General features: G+C 47.4%; 1 protein-coding gene and 1 long non-coding RNA gene across 2 annotated transcripts in view; one reads left to right on the top strand and one right to left on the bottom strand.

Annotated features, from left to right (window-relative positions):
- Nucleotides 1–20261, top strand: part of ETV7 (ETS variant transcription factor 7) — a 42764-nt gene extending 22503 nt beyond the window's left edge. The window contains 8 exon segments of the mRNA XM_057555766.1: nucleotides 12948–13150; nucleotides 13344–13469; nucleotides 13678–13835; nucleotides 14943–14981; nucleotides 14984–15095; nucleotides 16912–17054; nucleotides 19931–20031; nucleotides 20144–20261. Of these exon segments, the coding sequence (XP_057411749.1) occupies nucleotides 12948–13150; nucleotides 13344–13469; nucleotides 13678–13835; nucleotides 14943–14981; nucleotides 14984–15095; nucleotides 16912–17054; nucleotides 19931–20031; nucleotides 20144–20261 (1000 nt within the window).
- On the bottom strand, nucleotides 1786–12102 carry LOC103007470 (uncharacterized). Its single transcript, XR_452523.2, has 3 exons — nucleotides 11936–12102; nucleotides 7030–7163; nucleotides 1786–1869 (listed from the first exon to the last, which is right to left on the bottom strand). It is a non-coding gene; the product is annotated as an uncharacterized LOC103007470 (long non-coding RNA).
- Nucleotides 20262–24626: the final 4365 nt, after the last annotated feature.

Below are 24626 nucleotides of genomic sequence, written 5' to 3'. Positions count from 1 at the left end.
TGATGAGCCGGGGGAGGGATTGGGTCTGTGTGGCTTGGTCAGGAAAGGGGGGATCCTTAGTCTCAGCAGAGCCTTTGCGGAGAAGGGTGTTTGAGGGAAGCAGTTTCCCAGACACAGAGGGTAAGGGGATTATTTCTGGACCTTCAGGTCACCTTCAACATTGTCGAAAGGCAATGGGAGGGAGGGGACACTCAGACCCTGGGCTGTGACAGGAGGGAGGGAATACGTATGCACCTCAAGGGTCAGAGAGGCAGGCTTGGCGCCCCCTGCTGGCCAGCTGGGAAGTGCAGGCCGCAACCTCTCAGTTCCGTGAAGCCCATGCTCCCAGCTGGCAAGCCTGCAGAAACCACTAAATTTGGAAATTCAAACTGAAATGGAGCCACATATCCCATGACTTCTCCAAAAACAGTTATAGAATAGTTAAATGGAAACCATATGCAATCAAAAGACTGTAGACACAAACTTTACAACTTACACCAACATTCACTCAAAATTGTCCATAGACAAATTTAAAATGCAAAACTATAAAAATTGTAGATGAAAGCATAGAAGGACATCTACATCACCTTGGGCTTGGCGAATTTTAACATAAAACCTCAAAAGCCTACCCACAAAAGAAAATTTTGAACATGGACTTTAAAAATTTAAAATTTTAGGGCTTCCCTGGTGGCGCAGTGGTTGAGAATCTGCCTGCTAATGCAGGGGACACGGGTTCGAGCCCTGGTCTGGGAAGATCCCACATGCCACGGAGCAGCTGGGCCCGTGAGCCACAATTGCTGAGCCTGCGCGTCTGGAGCCTGTGCCCCGCAACGGGAGGGGCCGCGATGGAGAAAGGCCCGCGCACCGCGATGAAGAGCGGTCCCCGCACCGCGATGAAGAGTGGCCCCCGCTTGCCGCAACTGGAGAAAGCCCTCGCACGAACCGAAGACCCAATACAGACAAAAATAAATAAATTAATTAATTAAAAAGAAAATCCTTAAAAAAAAAAAAAAAAGAAGCTGATGTTTAAAAAAAAAAAAAAAAAAAAAAAAAAAAAATTTAAAATTTTAAACTCTCAGAAAACCAAAAGACAAGCCACAAATTGGGAAAAAAAATATTTGCAAAACGCATATCTGATAAAGAATTTGTACAACTATAAAGCAAACACCTTCATTACAGATGGGTAAAGATCTGAAACCTGACCAAAGAAGATATACAGATAATAAATAAGTGGACAAAAATATGATCAATGTCATATATCATTAGGGAATTACAAATTAAAACAACAAGACAGGGACTTCCCTGGTGGCGCAGTGGTTAAGAACCCACCTGCCAATGCAGGGGACATGGGTTTGAGCCCTGGTCCGGGAAGATCCCACACGCTGCGGAGCAACTAAGCCGGTGAGCCACAACTACTGAGCCTGCGCTCTAGAGCCCGCGAGCCACAACTACTGAGCCCGCGTGCCACAACTACTGAAGCCCATGTGCCTAGAGCCCGTGCTCTTCAACAAGAGAAGCTACTGCAATGAGAAGCCCACGCACCGCAACGAAGAGTAGTCCCTGCTCGCCGCAACTAGAGAGAAAGCCCGCGCAGCAACAAAGACCCAACACAGCCAAAAATAAAAAAATAAATAAATTAAAAATAAATAAATAAATAAATAAATAAAACAAGACAGCACCACACACCTATTAGAGCTGCTAACCTCCTCCCAAAATGACAATACCGATTACTGGAGGATGGGGAACAACAGCAACTCTTCCTCATTGCTGATGGAACACATAGTCGGCCTCTTGAGATACAGGCTGGCAGTATTTTCCAAAGCCAAACAGGTCTCACACCTTGAGATCCATCAATCATGCCTCCAGTATTCACACAACTGCTTTGGAAAACTGTATCCAAACAAAAACAAGGATGCTATTATGCACAGAACCTCTACTCATAATGTCTAAACCTTACAGGAATTAGGATGTCTTCAGTAGATGATGCATAAGCAAACTGGGGTACATCCATGTGAAAGGGAGCAGAATATGACACCCTGAAATGTGGAATTTCAAGAGAACCTAAAGAGCTAAAACAATTTTTAGAAAGAAAATCAACACAGCACACAGCAACATTAAATAAAACACTGTGATACTGGCATGAAGATATACATACAGATGAATGCAACTGAATGGAGATCCTAGAAATAAACCCATTCATCTACGATGAACGGATTTCAGACTACAGTCAACAGCATTAAAATGGGGGGAAATGGTGTCTTCAACAAATGGTGCTAGGTGACTGGCTAACCACATGCAGAGGAATGAAATTGGACCCTTACCTCATACCACATACACAAAGCATCTCAAAATACATAAAAGGCTTAAATGTAAAAAGTAAAATTTTACTCAGCCCCTTGAATCCACGGGTTCCACATCAATGGATTCAACCAATGCCAGATCAAAAACTATTAGAAAAAAATGCCAAAAATTTCAAAAGGAAAAACTCGAATTTACCACATTCCAGCAACTATTTACATAACATTCACATTGTTTTTACAACATTTATATAGCATTTATATTGCATTAGTTCTTATACACAATCTAGGAATGATTTGAAGTATACAGGAAGATGTACCTAGGTTATTTGCAAATACTATATCATTTTATATAAGAGATTTGAGCGTCCATGGATTTTGGTATCTGTGGGGTGTCCTGGAACCAATCCCTCATGGATACTGAGGGACGACTGTGTAAAATCTCTAATAAAACATAGGGATAAACCTTCACAACCAGCCACCAAAAGAAAAAAATTAGATTTCCTTAAATTAAAAACCTTTGTGCATCAAAAAAATGCAATTTAGAAAGTGAAATGACAGCCCACAGAATGGAAGAAAATAATTTCACGTTATATTTATATCTGATGAGTCTTTATCCAGTGTGTATCAAGAACTTTTACAACTCATCAACAAAGACAAATAACCCAATTTTAAATGTGGACAAAGGACTTAAATAGACCCTTCCCCAAACAAGACATGCAGATGGTCAACAAGCAGCTGAAAAGATATGATGGAAATGCAACTTAAAACCACAATGCAATAATAATGCCTTCACACATGCTAAAATGGGTATAATCAAGAAAATTAAAAATAACAAATGTTGGCAACAATGCAGAGACACTGGAACTTTTAAACCTTATTGTGGAAATGGAAAATGGTGCAACCTCTGTTTACTCTATGAATATACAATTATCTATGGTTCAACAACTCCACCCCTAGATATAGAACCCAAAGAATTGAAAACAGGTGTACACATCTATTGACAGCAGTACTGTTCACGATAGCCAAAAGGTAGAAACAATGCTAATGTCCACCAATGGGTAAATGGATAAGTAACATGGAGGTTGATCCATATTATTCTGCCTTAAAAGGAATCAAGTGAAATGATGTAGCCTCTGTTGAAAACAGTATGGCAGTTCCTCAAAAACTTCAACATAGGCTTAACATATGATCCATCAATTCCACATCAGGGTATACCCAAAAGATTGAAAGCAGGGACTGGAACAGATACGGGTACACTCATCTTCATAGCAATATTAATCACAATAGCAAAAGGTGGAAGCGACCCAAGTGTCAATGGATGAATGGATAAACTAAATGTGGTATACACAAAAAGCATTGAAAATTCAGCCTTAAAAACTAAGGAAATTCTGACACGTGCTACAACATATATTAACCTTGATCCATTATGATAAGTGAAATAGCCCTGTCACAAAAGAACAAAAATGATATGATTCCACTTATATTAGGTATCCAGAGAAGTCAAATTCAAAGGCAGAAAGTAGAATGCAGTTGCTGAGGGGAATTAGTGTTTAATGGCTACAGAGTTTCACTGGTGAAAATGGAAAAGATCTGAACATGGATGGTGAGGATATTTGTACAACAATATGAGTGTGGTTAGTGCCACAGAACTGTGTACTTAAAATGGTTTAAATGGTAAATGTTATGTACATTTAATCACAATAAAAAATGAATGAAGTACTGATACATATTACAATACAGAAAAGGTCACCCAGATCTTACTCATTCTGTGCACTTTCAATCCATCAAGGTTGTGATAATGAGGGAAAGTACCACTCATGGTTTTAGAAGAACAAAACAGGATCAGAATGAAAAGAGACATTTCCCTAGAGTTGGGGCAGCTGGTGAAAGTTGAAGTGGGCCTGTGGATTGGATCATAATGTGGAAACCATAATATTTTCCTCACGTGGAGGTTTCATGCTGGTTCCCTGGAAGAGTGTCCCTATTTTGGGACATTGAAGTGTTTTGTGTACAGTGGCAAATGTGAGTACTTTGTACTGCTATTTTAAATTTTCTATACGTTTGAAATTACTGGTAAATAAATTACTTTTCAAAACAATCATGTCAATAAAAGGACAGAAATGTAGAGAAGACAACAACCTTTGCTGTAGAGGCCAAGCCCTACCCAGATCCTGCTCACCCAAAATGATGATGCAATTCACCCATGTAGGACTTCACATGTTTTTAAGGGACACTGTGGGAAGATTATATTAGTAGCCACTATGTCTTGGGTGTTGTGGATGACCTGGATGTGGTAGAAACAGTGGGATTTCTAATTCCAGTTTTCTGTATTAAATCACCAACAAACTGTTAGAACCAATAAATGAATTCAGTAAAGCTGCAGGATACAAAATCAATACACAAAAATCAGTTGTGTTTTTCTACACTAATAATGAACCATCAGAGAGAGAAATCAGGAAAACAATCCCATTTACAATAACATCAAAAGAATCAACTACCTAGGAATAAATTTAACCCAAGACATGAAAGAGCTGCAGAATGAAAACCTTAAGACATTCAATGAAGAAACTGAAGGCGCAAATAAATGGAAAGATATCCTGTGCTCATGAATGGAAAGAATTAGTAGTGCTAAAATGTCCATTCTACCCAAAACAGTGTGCACATTCAATGCAATTCCTATCAAAATTCCAATGGGATTTTTCACAGAGGCTGAACAAACAATCCTGACATTTGTGTGGAACCACAAAGGACCCCGAACAGCCAAGGGGATCCTGAGAAAGGAGAACAGCAGCTGGAGGAAACTCACTCACTGACTTGAAACCATATTACAAAGCTACAGTAACCAAACAGTGTAGAAATGGCACAAAAAGAAGCACATGGGCCAGAGGAATACAACAGAGAGCCCAGGAAAAAACCACACATATGAGGTCAGTTAATTTATGACAAAGCTGCCAGGGATATACATCAGGGAAAGGACTGTCCCCTCAATAAATTGTGTGCATTATAGACAGAAGGAGAGAATTACTGTGTTGGTGTCTTGGGGACATTTGGAGGGGTTTCTGACAGTGGGGATGCAATCTGTCCATCTTTTCCCTCCTTGGCAGAAATCTCCATGACATGAGCCTCTCTAAGAATCCTCCCTGAATTGGGGCCTGAAGAAATCAGAGCTGAGATTCCAATTGTCTTCACAGACAATATCGCAAGTATAAGTACTACTTCAACAAGATAATTTAAAATGCTATTATTGGGAATTCCCTGGCGGTCCAGTAGTTAGGACTCCACGCTTTCACTGCTGAGGGCACGGGTTCAATCCCTGGTCGGAGAACTAAGATCCCACAAGCTGCGTGGCATGGCCACACACACACACACACACACACAAAATGTTATTATTGTCCTTTATTCCAAATGTGTAAGAGGGGAAGTGTCAGCAGGAGCCTAGTGTTTAGAGCTGTCTGATTTGATTGGACCTGTTCATTCATCCCCAACTGGCTTCAAACCCATTTGAGTTACTGGCGATGACCAAGCTGAATCCAGAGACTCGCCAGCAGGAAGGACACTGATGGAAACTTTCCTATTACCTGTCCTGTTGGCTTCTTTGCACCTTCTGGTCACTAGGTTGTGTCACTCCGTATGGTGCTGGGGTATCAAGTTTTTAATATGATTATCACCAATTATGAGACTAGAAAGAACAGAAATCAGGCTATCCCATGAAATCTCTCTGAAACTGGAGGACAGAGTCACTTTCTTTACTTTCCTGGTTTAACAGGTCAGTTAGTTGCTGCTCATTACTAACTAGCCCTCTTTTACCATCATGCCAGGCAGTCAACTGAGATTTACTCATATTTATATTTACGCTAGTTCTCCCTCAAAGAGCCTTCTGGATGAAACGTGTGCACAACATCACGTCAGTCTGGAAATACTGGAAAGGCAGAATAAATCCAGTTTGATTTGACTTATGTAAATCATTTCTTACAGGGAATTCTCTTGGTGGGAAAGGTCAATGTTTTCCACCAAGTAAAAATAAATATAATACTGATCTGATCTCATCTGATCTCAAAATCGTGTTTTCTATATGCACACATACAAACACACACACACATGCACATGGGCAGACACACACCCTCTGCTAAAGTTACCAATAGCTTTTAAGGTCAGTGAAATCCATGATTACGAGCTTACGCTGTGGAATGAGCTGGATCTGGGTTTAAATCCTGCTTCTGGCTGTGCGACAGGGCACTTTACCTCCCTGCATGGTTTTCCTCTGCTGGTAAACAACACCCATGACAGAAGGGTTAATGTGAGGATCAGACAGAACAGTGCCCACTAAACTGGTGCTTCTCCAATTCCAAAGTGCACACGAATCATCTGGGAATCATGTTACATTGGAGATGCTGATTCCGATTCTCAAGTGGGGCTTGATGTTCTAAGTTCCTAGGTGACCTTACACTGCTGGTCCATGCACCAAACTTTGCATAGCAAAGCACATACTGAAACCTTACAAAAGGGAAACCAAAATCACTATCCAGTGGTCCTGCCAGCCAAGTAAGAGAAGAAAGCTAAGAAAGGATTTTTTTGGTGCCCAGTGTAAGCTTGGTATAAACTCAGTTTCTCTAGGTGTGGAGACGATGACACGTTTGGGGCCAGGCTTTATTCTGTCCCCTCATGAGCCTCAGCAATGACTTAATTTCCATTCTTCTGCCCAGGGTCAGTCAGGGGCCATGGGAACCCACAGAGATGGGGAGTCTCATACCTGTCATTGTCCTGGCAAATCTCCCCCACGGCCAGCAAGGCCTTCAGGTACTCGCTGGGCTGCTAGGGGTAGATGCAGTGCAGGGAACAGCTGTTCCTGGGGTCCCCATTTCAGGCAGTGGACTCTATAGCTACCTGGAAGAAAAGACAGGCGAATGGGTGGATTTAAAGTGAACGCATCTGTACAAAACAAAGGAAGCAAGACTATACAATGGTGGAAAGACAGCCTTTTCAACAAACGGTGCTGGGGAAACTGGTCAGCTACACGTAAAAAAATGAAATTAGATCACTCTTTAACACCATACACAAAAATACGCTCAAAATGGATTAAAGACCTAAATGTGAGACTGGACACTATAAAAGTCCTAGAGAAAAACATAGACAGAACACTCTCTGACATAAATCACAGGAATATCTTTTTCGGTCCATCTCCGAGAATAATGGAAATAAAAACAAAAATAAACAAATGGGACCTAATTAAACTCAAAAGCTTTTGCACAGCAAAGGAAACCATAAACAAAATGAAAAAACACACAGATTGGGAGAAAATATTTGTAAATGATGTGACCAATAAGGGATTAGTCTCCAAAATTTACAAACAGCCCATGAGGCTTAATAACATCAAAACAAACAACCCAATCAAAAAATGGGCAGAAAACCTAAATAGACATTTCTCCAAAGAAGATATATAGATGGCCAAGAGGCACATGAAAAGATGTTCAATATCGCTAGTTATTAGAGAAATGCAAATCAAAACTACAATGAGATATCACCTCACACCAGTCAAAATGGCTATCATCAAAAATTCCACAAACAATAAATGCTGGAGAGGGTGTGGAGAAAAGGGAACCCTCTTGCACTGTTGGTGGGAATGTAAATTGACATAGCCACTGTGGAGAACAGTATGGAGGTTCCTTAAAAAACTAAAAATAGAATTACCATCTGACCCTGCAATCCCTCTCCTGGGCATATATCCAGAGAAAAACATGGTCCAAAAGGATACATACACCCCAATGTTCACTGCAGCACTGTTTACAATAGCCAAGACATGGAAGCAAATGTCCATGCAACAGAGGAATGGTTAAAGGAAGATGTAGTACATGCATATAATGGAATATTACTCAGCCATTAAAAAGAATGAAATAATGCCATTTGCAGCAACATGGACGGACCTAGAGATTGCCATATTGAGTGAAGTAAGTCAGACAGAGAAAGAGAACTATCACATGATATCCCTTATATGCGGAATCTAAAAAGAAATGATACAAAGGAACTCATTTACAAAACAAAAACAGACTCAGACTTAGAGAATGAATTTATGGTTACCGGGGGGAAGGGTGGGGGGAAGGGATAGTCAGGGAGTTTGGGATCGACATGTTCACACTGCTATATTTAAGATGGATAACCAACAAGGACCTAACATATAGCACACGGAACTCTGCTCAATGTTATGTGGCAACCTGGATGGGAGGGGAGTTTGGGGGAGAATGGACACATGTATATGTATGGCTGAGTCGCTTTGCTGTGCATCTGAAATTATCACAACAGTGTTAATTGGCTATACCCCAATATAAAATAAAAAGTTAAAAAAATAAAACAAAATAAAGTGAACGCATCTTGTAGGAATTGCAATCAGCCCTGAGAGAGACACGGCCTGAGGGGGTTGGGGGAAAGCAGCACGTTATACACACTGCTGATAAGTGATAAGTAGGGTTAAAGAAGAAATTCATTAGCTTTAAAAACTAGTTACTAGGGAATTCCCTGGTGGCCCAGTGGTTAGGACTAGGTACTTTCACCGCCGAGGGCCTCGGTTCAATCCCTCGTCGGAGAACTAAGATCCTGCAAGCCACAGGATCTTCTTTTTTTTTTTAAATTAATTAGTTAATTAATTAAATTTATTTTTGGCTGCATTGGGTCTTCATTCCTGCGCGCAGGCTTTCTCTAGTTTCGGTGAGCAGGGGCTACTCTTCGTTGCAGTGCATGGGCTTCTCATTGCTGTGGCTTCTCTTGTTGTGGAGCACGGGCTCTAGGTGCATGGGCTTCAGTAGTTGTGGCACACGGGCTCAGGAGCTGTGGCTCGCGGGCTCTAGAGAGCAGGCTCAGTAGTTGTGGTGCACAGGCTTAGTTGCTCCGCGGCATGTGGGATCTTCCCAGGCCAGGGCTCGAACCCGTGTCCCCTGCCTTGGCAGGTGGATTCTTAACCACTGTGCCAGCAGGGAAGACCGGAAGGTCAGTTCTAATGCACTATAGGATGGTCTTTAAAAATGTGACATTTTATTGGAAGTGCATTTTATGTTTTTGTTTTTTGGCCGAGCCATGCAGCATGTGGGATCTTAGTTTCCCAACTAGGGATGGAACCCGTGCCCCCTGTAGTGGAAGCACAGAGTCTTAATCACTGGACTGCCAGGGAAGTCCCTGGAAGTGCATTTAAAATTTTCTGTCTTGATATTTGGAGACTCCAGTGGACTAGCTACTGTTGCCAAGGCAGTATGACTTTGGGCTATTGCAGGGATCCAAAGGGGTTTTTGTTGGTTTTTTAAAAAAATATTAACATGAGAAACATGGAAAAAGTAAATATAGAAGCCAAATTCAGCCTCTTTTCTCTTCAAAATGCATAAAATACAGATCCTCTGGTTATACCTCTGATTAAAAAATACAAAGACTCATGGAGTGACTTCCCCAACTGGCAGAGAGACTTTCTCCCAGTCGGTGGAGCTGGTACCATCAGAGTCCTCTTCTCTTTCTTTGTTCTGGATTGAGGCCCCTTTGAAAATGCGGGACATTGATTCTACACAATATTAACTCCTCACCTCCCAACATGTTTACCTCCAAATGGAAAAATCCTTTATGTGAATAAAGGTGGCCTTCGAGGTCCAGAGTGTTCTCTTTGAGGGAACTCGTGAAGAGAAGACAGAGAAACGCATGGTGCAAACCACACAAATACATTCAGTTGGGTTCCAAAAGATTCAAATGCAGATGAGAATAAAGATCCCACCACCAACCCATTTTTTTTCCTCTGTGATTATTCCTTCTAGTCAGTATAATGTGAAAGTGTTTGGTCACAAAGGTGGACTCAAATCATCTGATGATGGGAAGAATCAAAGTCTCTATTTCCTAGAATACTACATAAAACTTCTGTAGAAACAGATAACATCTTTGCTTCCTACTAACTGGAATGTGGTATTTTAAAATCAGAAGTCCAACTGCAGATCAAGAAACCCTGTAGTACAAGGCACTTTTTAATCAAAACCTCCAAAACCAGGGTCTCCTTAAGACAAACCAAGGGTTCAAACAAAATGCTACGCTGCTACCAGAGACCTGGAGATAAACAGGAAGTCTTTGAAGTACAATGAAAATACAACTCACAAACCTCAGAGTAACGAATTTTAAAGAACTATTTGGAAGCTCTAGGAAAGTGCTTGTCTCATGCTGGGAAGCTCGCTGGACCCCATCGGCTCCTGCTCCCAATAAATGATGCTGGGAGTGTGTCTGGAAGAATAAACATGAGACTGAGCATTCATAGGAACGGTATAGGTTTGATGTCCATGTGCATCTTCACACGGGAACACGTGAGCAGATCTTTGGTTCTATTCTAGGCAAGCTCCTCTCATCCGACCATTCAGAACTGCCCAGCCACTCCTACCATGGACAGATACTTCCTTTCACTCAATGCTCAGGGTAAATCACCTGGTTTGGATGCGGTTTGAGTTTGATCCTGTGACACCATCAGAATTTCCCACCAGAGATAAATGAGGAGATTCTGGCCTTTATTAGTGTGCTATGAACACAGGTGTCCTGGTTGTACTTGCCAACCCTCCTATTTTTATTCACCTCCCTACCTGTGAGTGCCTTTGACCTACTCTGAGCTCAGACCCCTGATCTATTAGAGTAACTCTGTCAGTCTTTCTTTAAAAATGAACAGCTGGGGCTTCCGGGGTGGCGCAGTGGTTAAGTATCCGTCTGCCAATGCAGGGGACACGAGTTTGAGCCCTGGTCCCGGAAGATCCCACATGCCGCGGAGCAACTAAGCCCGTGTGCCACAACTACTGAGCCTGCGCTCTAGAGCTCGCGAGCCACAACTACTGAAGCCCGTGCACCTAGAGCCCGTGCTCTGCAACGAAAGGCCACTGCAATGAGAGGCCCGTGCACCGCAACGAAGAGTAGCCCCCGCTCCCCGCAACTAGAGAAAACCCGTGCACAGCAACGAAGATCCAATGCAGCCAAAAATAAAAATAAAATAAAATAAATAAAGTTAAAAAAAAAAAAGAACAGGCAATAAAGTGAATTTAACCCAGAAGCAGCAGCTCAGCAAGGGAAATGAAAACATCAGAAGCCGACCTTTTCGGCCGAGGCCAGAGCTTCAGGGGTCCCTCCAGTCCCCTCCCCCGCCCCCTCCTCCCTGGTACTTTATCTAATAGAGGAAGGAGCACGGAGGGACTTGGCTGAATCAAGGGACCTGCGAGACTATGGATGAGTTTTAAGCCCGAGACGCAATTAAATATTATTGGAACCTACTGTAAGGGGGGCGGGGAGGGGAGGTTAGGAGGCTGAGAGGCTGAGTCCCAACGCAGGGGGTCCAGCCCCGGGACCCAGAACAGACAAACCCCGCCCCCCGCTCGATTCCCAGCAGTCAGGAGGAGGAGCGCTGCGACTCCAGCCCGGACTCTGCGCCTCCCCCTCCCCGAGTCCCCTCAGGACGCGCAAGTCGGCCCCTTGCTCACCCCAGCCGGCCGGAGCAAGCCGGGCGGAGGGCAGGGGCGAGATGAGGGACCGAAGTTCCCCTGGACGAAGATGCTGCGCGCAGCTCTTCCTAAAGAGCAGGGGCGGCGCGAAGCGAACCCCAGTGCCTCAAAAGTTGGTCTCGCCGGGAGGCCCGGGGACGCGGCGCCGGGGCCGGGCCAACTTACCTGGCGCGCGGCCCAGGGGACGGACAGGGCTTAGCCGGCGGGGTCAGTCCCGCCCGCGGCGGCAGTTTGGCCATGGGCGCGGCCGGGCCTCGTGCCGCCCTCCCCTCGGGCTCTGGGCACTCTGCCACGGTGGAGCGAAGAGACGCCGAGCCGGGAGTTCAAGCTCCGCGAGACCCAGGCTCCATTCTGGACGGCAGGGGCGGGGCCGCTTGGCCCTCAGTCACGTGCCCGGCCCTATTTCAGGCGCCCTAGCTTTAGGGCAGGTGCCCAGCCTTCAAATCACGTAAACCGGCTCCTCGTCTCTGAAAGGGCTCCACGTCACTGTTTGCCCCTCCAGCCTGCAACTTCAAAAGTTGTAACTTCCCCGTTGACCCCAGCGCCTAACATAGCTTTTGGCAGAAAGGCTGAGATCAGGGTGGGAGGGAGGGAGATGCAAGAGGGAAGAGAAATGGGAACATATTGTGTGTGTATAGCTGATTCACTTTGTTGTAGAGCAGAGGCTAACACACCATTGTGGGGCAATTGTACTTCAATAAAGATGTTTAAAAAAAAAAAAAAAGGCTGAGATCAGTGATTGTTCAACAGTCGGATAAGTGAGACCCTTCTCTTGGGGGAGGGGTGTGGGGACAGGAGGAAGAGGCTCAGATGGACAGGGAAGAAGGAAGTTGGGGAAGAACTCAAGAGAAAGGGCAGGAATGACCACAGCCCGCCCACCCAAATACTGCCACTTTTACACGCTCCACTGTTCTCGACCACCAGCCCCGTTTTCCAGATGCCAACACCCACGCAGGCCTGTGGCTTGCAAACTGCAAGCCCAAGAGTCAAGCCAGGTAGTTCTGCCTGTGGAGAAACAAAGGGCAGTCAGACTGCAGAGAGCCTGTGAGGCTGTCTGGCCACTGTGGGCCACCCGACCAGGCTGGAAGTGCCTCGTCAGATGCTGAAGGCTGAACTCTGTTTCCTCTGTGAGGTGAGGTGATTTGAGCCAGAGAGTCACAGGCACCCCGTAGCCAAGCCCTCCTCTCTGGGCACCTCCTTGGGGTTCCGTCAACCCCATCCAACCCGTGCTCTCGAGCAAAGAGGACGAGCTGCGCTGGCTGCACTTGGCTGAGCAGGAGTATTCTCTGCAGCACGCCAGGGAGCAGGACTTTGAGATGAACGGCCAAGCCCTTTGCATCCTCACCAAGGACGACTGCCCACTCCGCTCCCTGGGTTCAGGTCAGGGTCACTCACTGGCTTCTCTGATGCAAACCCGGGGGAGCGGGGGTGGGGGAGCTGTCCTGCTCCCTCCCTCTCCCCTCCCCATTTCCATCCTACGGCCTCTGCCTAGCATCTCCATCAGCACGAATCTTGTGACGGGACATGCCAGCTGTCACCTGGTCAGCAGCCTGCCCTCCCGCCCCACCTGCAGCTGACGTTCTGTATGAGTTGCTCCAGTACATCAAGACCCAGCGGCAAGCTGTAGCACGTGGGCCCTTTTTCGGAAGGGCTTTCAGGCAGAGGGTGCCCACTCAGCCCTTCCCCTGCTGCCTGGAAGGTGAGGAGGCTCTGAGACCTCCCCCAGATTGGCCTCATCAGAGAGCAGAGCTTCTTCCAGGCAAAATGATGAAAGAGGCAGCAGTGTGGGCCAAGCTCCCCATCTCCCCCTGCCCTGCCTCCCCAACTCTCACCCCTGCCCTCTGGGACTGTCCTCTAGCCAAGGGGCCTTGCCTCTCATCTCCCCCTTTCTCTGCTCTCCTCTCCAGCAGAGGGTTATGTGGCATCCCTCTCTTCTCCTCCTGATCTCTCCATGGAAATTGCTCTCCTCAGGGTCTCCAGGGACCTGCACACAGGGCTGTTCATGTCACTCCCAGTCCTTACTCACTGCTGCAACCTCCCAATTGCTCGGGCCAAAACGCTGGATGTCATTTTTGATTACTTTCTTTCTCTCTCATCCTCATCCCAGCTGTCAACAACTCCCGCTGGCTCTACCTTCAAGATCTACCCAGAATCCAACCACTTCACACACCTGTAGTGCTGCCCAGGGTCCAGCCCCTGTCTCCTCTGGAGAACCTCCTCACTGGTCTCCTTGCTTCTGCCCTTGATCTCCTATGATCTATTCTCAACAGAGCAGCCAGAGATTCATAAGTCAGGTCACGTCACTTCTCTGCTCAAAATCTTCCAGTGGCTCTCATCTCACTCGTCAAAGCCCCAGTCCATACAACGACCTCCCTGCCCTCAGCTGTCCTCTCCCACTCCTCTCCCTCTTGCTCATGCTTCTCCAGCCACACCAGCCTCCCTGCTCATTGAACAAGCCAGAGACACCCCTGCCTCAGGGCCTTTGCACTTACTGTTCCCTCTGCCTTGCAATCTCTTCTCTACATGCCCACATAGCTCACTCGTCTACCTCCTCAGGTGTCTGTTCAAACGTTATCATGTCTGTGAGGCCTTTCCCAGAATTCCCTATTTGCCTTGTACAGTAGTGCTTTATCCCTTCCCCCCATATTGTATACTACTTCTATGTCCTTTTTTATTTTAATCATCTGTCTTCCTCCCCCTCCCTACCCCACTAGAATGTAAGCTCCATGAGGGCAGAAGCTCTTTTCAGTTTAGTGATGTGTCCCCAACATTCTTAGAACAATGCCTGTCTCATTGAAGGTTCTCCATCAATAGTTATTGGGTGGATGAAGAGGGCACCTGGGTTCTGGACCTGGCTCTGTCACCTCTTGGCATTGTGAACAATTTTACAGATGAGGGAGCAGGTTTGAGAAACTAAGTTACTTGTCTGGGAGCTAGGGTTAGCAACTGGGCTGTCTGGCCCTCACCCACACCCTCCAGTGCTTCCCTGACCTTCTAACCAGGGGCTGGGTGTGGGGAGAGCACTAGGAGTGCAGCCCCACGGGCTCCCGGGCATGTCACTGAGGGGGTCTGGGTGGGAGGAGGCTCTGGGCCCAAAGAATCGATGGTGCTCCTCTGCTTGCAGAGGGGATCGGGGCCTCCTGCAGCAGCCACCAGCCCTGGGGCTTGCTAGCTCCATGTGGATGCCCCTGGCCTGGCCAGCTGGCCCCCCTCAGCAGGCAGGAGTCCCTCAGTTTATCTCACTGTGTGGAGCTCAGCTGCAGGGCTGAGGGAGTCTCCTCCTTCCCCACGATGCCACAGGCCCCCACTGATGGCAGGATCACTGGTGAGTAGGAGGCTGTTCTCCCCTGGCACACAGGAGGGAGGTGTGCTGAGGCTGAGTCCCAGAGAGGGGTGGGTAACAAGGAGGAGGGTTATTTTGATCTGGGGAATAAGAGGGTCTGTGCTGGGCAGTGGTGTGTGGAGTGACTGTCCTGTGTGCTGGTCACAGTCTGGTCACAGCAGGCAGAAAGTGCTGCCCGGGATCGCCAAGCCCACCCTATGTCCAGGCCAGGGACGATTTACCAGTCATAGTTCAGACAGTCAGATTGGCCTAGAGTATGCCCCCTCCCCCTTTAAAACTTTATTTATTTTTATAATTAATTTTAAAAAATTAATTTATTTTTGGCTGCTTTGGGTCTTTGTTGCTGCTTGCAGGCTTTCTCTAGTTGTGGCGAGCGGGAGCTACTCTTTGTTGCGGTGCATGGGCTTCTCATTGCGGTGGCTTCTCTTGTTGTGGAGCACGGGCTCTAGGCATGTGGGCTTCAGTAGTTGTGGCTTGCAGGCTTTAGAGCGTGGGCTCAGTAGTTGTGGCTCACGGGCTTAGTTGCTCTGCGGCATGTGGGATCTTCCCGGACCAGGGATTGAACCCGTGTCCCCTGCATTGGCAGGTGGATTCTTATCCACTGCACCACCAGGGAAGCCCAAAAACTTTATTTATTTTTAAATAGTTGAGTGTTTACTGTGTGCCAGGCATGGTTCTCAGGCTTTTATTTAACCCCACAACAGCCCTCTGAGGTTGGTGTTATTATTAGCCCCATTTTACAGAGAAGGAAAATGAGGCACAGAGAGGTTAAGTGACCTTCCTATGGTCACACAGCAGTAAGTGGCAGAATTGAAGTGTGAATCCAGGCAGTCTGGCTCTAGGGCCTGAGCTCTAATCAGGTGATATACTTCTCCACATTCATTGTTAAAGGACTGACTAACAGACAGGTAAACAGATGGACTGACAGATAAGCTGACTGCCTTCCCAAAGTGTGTTTTCTAGTCATGGTGGGGCCACTACATTTATCCTAAGACACCCCAGAGGGGACAGAAGCTTAGCTCCTGGGTTGAAAGTGACTGGGAGTCACTGAAACACAATTATTTAATTTTAATATAATGCTTAACATTCTTTGAGCACTTACTCTGTACCAGGCACTGTGCTAAGGGTCTTTTGGTCGATTATGTTACTTAATCCTCACATCACCCAACACAAGGAAACTATGGCTCAGAAGAAGTCCGGTAACCTGCCCCCCACGCCTGAGCCAGGTGGCCCAGGTGGGACTTAAGAGCTTGCGCCCAGGCTCCCCCTGCCACTTGCCCTTCATGATAGCACATTCGATTTTCCAGAACCTCCTGCTAGGGTGCTGGCTGGATAGGATGGATGTTACAATCCTGATTTAATAGAGATCCAGGAGGTTGAGTGACTGGGCCAGGGGCAGAGAGGGACCTGGAGACAGGGTTCCAGCCGCCAGCCACTGGCCAGTGCCCCTGCCACCTGCCCCCGGGCGAAGGGCGTTGGCTTTGGTGTCTGAAGAGCTGGGTTAGGCTCCCCATTTTGCCTGCTCCTTAGGAGCCTGGTGACTGGGATATGTCCATACCTCTCTGAGCCCATTTCCTCATCCCTTCCTGGGGGTAAAGGTCTCCACCTGTTAGAGTCAGGATGATTGAATGAGACGAGTAATGAGGCCCACGTGTGGCTGCTTCTGTTAGTACCATCGTCTTCACCATCCCGCTGCACGCCTGGGCCCCAGCTTCGAGAGCCCCAGAGCACCTTTCTCATGCTTGTCCTCACAGCTCCATGAAGGCACCCCGTCTGCACCCTCTGTGCTCAACTGCAGACTGCCAGCTGCTGTGGGATTACAAGTATCAGCTGCTCTCTGACACGAGGTACGAGCCCTACATCAAGTGGGAAGACAATAATGCCAAGATCTTCTGAGTTGTGGATCCAAATGGGCTTGCCAGATTCTGGGGAAACCACAAGGTGAACCTCAGCCAGTGGGCAGGATGGTCTCAACACACATGACAGGGCAGGGGTCACAGTGGACCCCTCAGCACTAGGGGACAGGCCTCAACTGATGGGAGCTTCACCAGCAGCCCCAAAAGTGTTGGGATCATTTTTTTTTTGAATTTTATTTATTTAGTTTTTATACAGCAGGTTCTTATTAGTTATCTATTTTATACATACTAGTGTATATATGTCAGTCCCAATCTCCCAATTCATCCCCCCACTCCCCACCCTCCATTTCCCCCTTGGTGTCCATACGTTTGTTCTCTACATCTATGTCTCAGAAGCCTTGCAAACTGGTTCATCTGTACCATTTTTCTAGGGTCCACATATATGCGTTAATATACGATATTTGTTTTTCCCTTTCTGACTTACTTCACTTTGTATGACAGTCTCTAGGTTCATCCACGTCTCTATAAATGACCCAATTTCGTTCCTTTTTATGGCTGAGTAATATTCCATTGTATATATGTACCACATCTTCTTTATCCATTCGTCTGTCGATGGGCATTTAGGTTGCTTCCATGACCTGGCTATTGTAAATAGTGCTGCAATGAACATTGGGGTGCATGTGTCTTTTTGAATTATGGTTTTCTCTGGGTATATGCCCAGTAGTGGGATTGCTGGGTCATATGGTAATTTTATTTTTAGTTTTTTAAGGAACCTCCATATATTCTCCATAGTGGCTGTTGTTGGGATCATTTTATTTTGGGAGATTCCAAGGGACAGGCAGTTACTTCTTGAGGATGGGGACTATCCCTGGAACTCAGGAATCTTGCCTTCTAATTGCTTAATTCCACCTTTGCTTAGCATTTGAGGCTTTCAAAGCACGCTTACATGAATTGTGCATCATTTGCTGTTAAGCCAGATGAGGAAGCTGGTACCCTGGAGGAAGCTGGGACAGAAACCCAGGTCTCAGGCCCCGCAGGATCATCAGCTGTCAGGGCTGGAAAGGCCTGGGGATGACCGAGGCCAGCATTCCTAACGTGAGGAGTGCCCATACCTAAATGGGTGTCTGCCAGGGGATTTTAGGTGGTTTACTCCAAATTCTAATAATTAAGTATTTATTTTAGTAAGCATTAGGATTACAAAATTTAACTACTTTGTCAATCTCATGATTGACAGTGGTGATATAAAACCAGTGTGCTAGTCTATAAATAAATTCATTTAGGTTAAAAAGAGTCTTTAAAGAAAACTATTAACAATAATGATCAGGCTTCCCTGGTGGCGCCGTGGTTGAGAATCCGCCTGCCAATGCAGGGGACACGGGTTCGAGCCCTGGTCCGGGAAGATCCCACCTGCTGTGGAGCAACTAAGCCCATGTACCACAACTACTGAGCCTGTGCTCTACAGCCCGCAAGCCACAACTACTGAGTCCGCATGCTGCAACTACTGAAGCCCTCGTGCCTAGAGCCCGTGCTCTGCAACAAGAGAAGCCACCACAATGAGAAGCCCCACGCACCACAGCGAAGAGTAGCCCCCGGTCGCCGCCATTAGAGAAAGCCCATGCGCAGCAACAAAGACCCAACACGGTCAAAAATAAATAAATAAGTTAAATAAATTAAAACAAACAAAAAGCCAATAACGATCATCTGTAATATACAGCATCTCCTAAAATGGCAAGCACTGCTCAGAGGGCTTTGCCTGTACTAACTCATTTAATCCTCACAACAACCTCATGGGGTGGATATTATCAGATGGGGAAACTGAGGCACAGAGAGGCGTATCAGCTTGTCACAGTGTTTGCAGCCAGTAGGTGGCAGAGCAGAGACCTGAATCCAGACCATGTAGCTCTGGGCCCCACCCTGTTTTGTGGCCTCTGGGTAGTGCTGGTGGCTGGAAGGATGCAAATGACTAAAGTTTGGGTGTGCTTATCTGGAGGGAGGGAAACTGAGGCCCCAAGAGCAGCAATTCCATTTAGTGAGCACAGACCACATGTTAAGCTAAGTGCTCTCATGGATTAGCTAATTTAATGCTCACAACAAATCTGTGAGATCGATGTTTTTTTTTTTTTAAATTTAATTAATTTATTTATTTATCTATGGTTCATTTATGGCTGTGTTGGGTCTTCGTTTCTGCGTGAGGGCTTTCTCTAGTTGCGGCAGGTGGGGGCCACTCTTCATCGCGGCGTGTGGGCCTCTCACTATCGCGGCCTCTCTTGTTGCGGAGCACAGGCTCCAGACGCACAGGCTCAGTAATTGTGGCTCACGGGCCCAGTTGCTCCGCGGCATGTGGGATCTTCCCAGACCAGGGCTCGAACCCCTGTCCCCTGCATTGGCAGGCAGATTCTCAACCACTGCGCCACCAGGGAAGCCCCCGAGATCGATGTTTTTATCTTCATTTTATAGCTGGGGCAACAGGTACAGAGAGGTAAAGAAACTTATCCAAGGTCACACAGCTGCCAAATGGTGGAGCTGGGGCTTAAATTGACACCAAAGCCCAGCCTCTTTGTCCCTACTCTGCACAGTCCACCCCCCCAGAGAGAGGAAAAACTGACTTGGTCAAAGTCACTCAGCTAGGTGGCAAGGCCCTCATGCTACCCCACCATGCTGTCTCTCCTACTAACTATATATTTATTTGTTACTACTTGTGACATTTGCCATTTAAAAGCAACATGCAATTCACTCCTGCCCCATGGGTCTCAGTCAAGTAGGTGACAGAACCATCCCATTGTTTCTCCCCCTGGCCTTCCCCTGCCTTTCTCCTTCCCAACGCATGAGAACTTTCATATTCCCTAACAGACCCCTGGGCTGAGGGGCTTAAGAAACCGTCCAGTCCAACCTGCTCCCTCCCAGGCCCGGAAAGAGCAGAGTGGGGAGTGGGGGGTGTTGTGGGGCTGCTTTTCCTTCCAGAAGCGGGTGAACGTGACCTATGAGAAGATGTCACATGCCTTGTGCCCCTACCATAATCTGAACATCATTAAGAAGGAACCCGGGCAGAAACTCCTGTTCAGGTGAGTGGCCTAGGGGCCAAGATGCCAGGGGGAGTGGAGCTGGGGTGGGATGGCCTGGAAGCCCTCTGCAGCTGGGGCAGGGGCTGATTTGCAGCTGGGGCCTGAATTCCAGATTTCTGAAGACACCCAGGAAGATCAATCAGGACAAGGGCAGCAGCAGGGAGCTTCTGGAGAGCCAGGAGCAGGACAGGGTGGACTTCAAGGAGGAGATGCTGGAAGTCTCTCTGTGAAGGACATGTGTACTCCAGACACCGGGCACCAACAGGGCAGAGACTGAGTCTCCCACGAAGGCAGCTAGCTGTTCGGGGCCTCCTCCCTCCTCCCAGGGCAGCAGGGAACCCCAGCTGGGTTTTGCACTCTCGGATCAGAGCTGGTGTCTCAGACCTCAAAGCTGCCTGGGGACCTGGAACAGCTGAGCACCGGCAGGCCTCACCTCCAGGACACTGTGGGGCATTCTTTGGGTAGGGCAGCCCTGGTTGCTAAGTGGGAGCACAGGGAGTGAACTTTCTCCCTACCCTGCCCCTTAGTACCTGCCCAGCTCAGGAGAGGAAGCCAGTCGCTGAGAGAACATCCAGCCCAATTCCTTCAATTTATGGAAGAAGGAAGCAGAAGTCCCTCACTGAGCCTCAGTTTTCCTCATCTGCAAAATGGGCATGCTCATGAAAACCACCCTCAGGGGGCTGGTGCATGAAATGGAAAAAAGAATTACTGCTTTGTCGACCTTAGTAATGATAACAAAGATGATGCCTGACAGTTAAGTGCTTACCATGTGCCAGGCCTTGTGCCAAGGGTTCTACCTGTATTTTATCTCATTCAATTCACATACCAACCACCGGAGGTTTAAAGATGGGGAAATGGAGGCAGAGGCTTGCAGAGCTGGGATGCTTCCCTCGAACACAGTGCTGTGACCTGTTTTCTTTTAGTGCCTCTGAATGTAATGGGCACTTCTCAAGCAGAGGCCATAGCCCTACCTCTCTGCCCTCAGCATCTTCATAAACAGTTTATTTCACCTGGCCCAACTCCCTTGTCCTCAGTTTTCAGTCCTTGGTGACTCTGATCATGACCCAGTAAAGATCGCCCACCCCGCCCACATCCTGGCTTCCTATGCTCCTATACCCGTATCTGCCAATGGACCTTGGGCAAGTTATTCTATGTCTTTGGAGCCTCATGTTTCTCATCTGCAAAATGGGGATGCTATTCCTAACCCGACCTCACAGGATCCCCAGAAAACTAGAATAAGACAGTAGTTGTGAAGTACGACGTGACTGCCGTATAAGGAGTTAAGAAAACTCGGCAAACCCAAAGCTGCTCTAAAGCATGAAAATGCCTCTGCTATTGGTTCAGCTTCTCCTCGCTGTTCCCCAGCCCCCCAGGTACCTCCCGATGGGGTCAGAGCCTCTGCCCTTGCAACCCTGGGGAAGCTGGGGGAGAAAGGAAAGGGAGTGTTTTCAGTTCATTGAAAACAGAACTTCCTGGATTCGAATCTTCTTTTCTGGAAGGAGGAAACCACCTCTGCCTCTTGCCTCCAGCAGGTCAGGAAAACACCCCCACCACCCACCCCCATCTGGCTGGGCCTGATCTGGCCTTGGGTCACTGTTGCCAAGAAGCTGATTTGGGACTCAAAGCTGTGACTGCTCATAAGCAGGGAAAATCCTGGCTTAGTCCCATCTTGGGCCCTGGACAATTCCACACTAGAAGGGGCCAGGCAGGGGCCTCGGCCAAAAGGTTTAGCAGGAAAATCCTAGGCCCCTTTAGTCTTCCTGAGACTGTTCCATCTCCTTGACTTTGCTCCAGGATGAACCCATGCCCCATAGCTTTTCTCATCATCCCCGGCCCAGAACTACATAAGGGGACTGGGAGAGACCATCGAAATCAACTCGTCCAGCCTCTCCTCTTACAGACAAGGCAGCTGAGGCCAGAGAGGGGGAGTGACATGCCCAAGGACATACAGCCCAGCTCAGCGTGCTGCCTCCTCACGGTGCCTCATTTCTAACTGTCTCGCATCTCATGGGTCCAAGACGTAGATGTTTAAATGAGAGGATGGAGTCATAAGTCACTTCTTCCAGTTATGATGTTGGCATCTGCCTGCTGTTGTATTAATGGTTGTCAACAGCTACATATCCCAAAGACTATGTCTTCACGCCGGGGTGGTGCAGGGAGTGTTAAATCTCACCCAACGCTGGGACGGTTGGGGCCAGGAGTGAGCAGTGGGCTTGAGCAGAGTCCACCACCCCAGACCCCAGATCCCTGGACTCTCCACTCAGCTCTGGGCTGAGCTGCACCCCGTTTCTCCAGGAACATTAGGCCCTGGTCTGGGATGGATGCCTGGGTGCCAGGAATAAAGGGATTCATTCAGCCCTTCCTTCCATGAACATTAATTGAACACCTCCTGTGTACCTGGCACGAGAGGAAGCTCTGGGTTTATATCCATTTTTTACACAATTAAATTCCTGAAAAGTGGTGGGTCACCGAAAACAACATATATCAAGATGCACTTCCTCACAAATCATCTTAACAAGCAGGAAATAGAGTCCCATGGTTTGAAAAAGTAGCCAGCCACGTCCTTTTTTGCCAGATTACATTAATGTCAATAGTAAATAAAGAGTTTATGAAAAAAAAGTGAGTATATTGAGAAGTTCATGATACAAGTCACTGTCTCCATCCAGTCAAGCCATTTACAGCACTAACCCAGGAGCATGGGCTCCATCATGTCCACCTTCTCCTTATGTGGATTCTTTTTTTTTTTTTTAAGATTTTTTTTGATGTGGACCATTTTTAAAGTCTTTATTGAATTTGTTACAATACTGCTTCTGTTTTATGTTTTGGATTTTAGGCCACGAGGCACGTGGGATCTTAGCTCCCCAACCAGGGATCAAATCCACACCCCCTGCATTGGAAGGCAAAGTCTTAACCAAAGGGACCACCAGGGAGGTCCCTCCTTATGTGGATTCTTGCCAACAAAGTCTTTTTCTCTTGAAAGGAAGCTCCAGATCTAGCACTTCCCCCCAGCTTTACTGAGACATGATTGACGTATAATGTTGTGTGAGTTTAAGGTGTACAACGTCCAGCACTTTCTCCCATCCTAGTGGCCCTGCCATGTCTCAGGCTCTTACTGCAGGAGACCTGGGCTGATGCTAGTGACCCAACATCTTTCTCATGCAGGATCCTAGTTGTGACAGCATTTCTTGGCTTCTTCCTCTGATTCCTCCCTATGGTGTTAATCTACATTTTCTAGTCAAGTGTTCTCTTAGTTTTATAGAGACACACAGAAAACACACACACTTACAGAGCAAGGTCCTGATGTCTCCAAGCCATCCAGGGTCTGGTCGTGAATGTGAAGGTGGTCCAGGCTCAGGAGGAGCCCTGTGCAATGCTGGTGTCAGGTCCCCTCGGTCCCCTCCTCCACACTGGCTTGACCACTCAGTTTGATGACCTCTGAACTAAGCCACTCTTGGGACAGCCCCAAGATTTGGGTGGGGAGTTTTAAAGTGGGTTGTCCTGAAATCAGAATGTGCATGTTTAAAAAATATTTTTATTTTAAAAAATTTTATTTATTTATTTAGGCTGCACCACTCAGCATGCGGGATCTTAGTTCCCTGACCAGGGATCGAACCTCTGCCCTCTGCAGTGGAAGCTTGAAGTCCTAATCACCTGACCGCTGGGGAAGTCCTCAAAATATTTTAATCGTGATCTTAATTTTTTAAATTCCCTAATCCTTGTAAATTAACTGCTCCTGTGGGGAGGGCTGGGGGTGGTATACAAAGGAGAGCTGGGCCCTGCCCTTGGGAAGTTCACACATCAGTGGGGGAAGCAGAAGTAGCTGATGAGCGACTTTGTTGCAGTCCCCAGGGGGAGGTCACTGAGAGGTGAATGTGGAGAACTAGAGGCTCTGGTGAATTCTGCTTGGGGGGTGGGGGCAGGGAGAGTGTCCTAAGGAGATCAGGCAGGCTTCTGCTCTGTTTTTCTCCTTCCCTTTTGGAGGGGTGAAGTCTGGAGGTGCAGTGTCGGGGAGGGCCTTCTGATCATGAGGGGTCAGGGAAAATGCGGGGTGCAGGGCAAATGGGAGCAGGGCAGACTGCAGAGGCCCATCCCTGCCAGAGGGCAGAGGGGGTCCCTGAAGTTCATGCTGGGGTCAGCCTGGCTCACTCAGACAGGGAAGCAGACCAGGATTGGGGCTGAGACCCTGAGAGGGTGAGGAGAGAGCCTTTAGGAAGAGGGAGGGGGCCGTCCTGTGTCTGACCCATGAGGAATGCAGGGGGAAACTCCCAACAGCACCACCTGCGCATAACCTATTTCATGCAGCAGCTGATGCTATGAGGATATAAAACGTTGCTTGAAACCCGTCCACAGGGAGACTTCAATTGTTCACCCAACAGACTGACTGGGAAGCGCGGTCCCAGGCCCTGTGCTGGCCCTGTGCACCACGTCACAGGAGCCCGACTGGCCTCTGACACCCAGATCTAGGCTTGGGATGGACAGTTGATTAAAACTGTGCTCTTTTCTCAGGAATGAAGTGAAACTGGAAGGAGAAATGGTGAGAGGAGCAGCTGGCCCGGGATGGGGGCATGTTCCCCGCAGGGGCAGCTGAGCCCTGT

Source organism: Balaenoptera acutorostrata, chromosome 10, assembly GCF_949987535.1.
Source record: "Balaenoptera acutorostrata chromosome 10, mBalAcu1.1, whole genome shotgun sequence".
Taxonomy (NCBI): domain Eukaryota; kingdom Metazoa; phylum Chordata; class Mammalia; order Artiodactyla; family Balaenopteridae; genus Balaenoptera; species Balaenoptera acutorostrata.
Note: the sequence above shows the minus strand (reverse complement) of the source record. Positions and strands in the feature narration are given on the sequence as shown.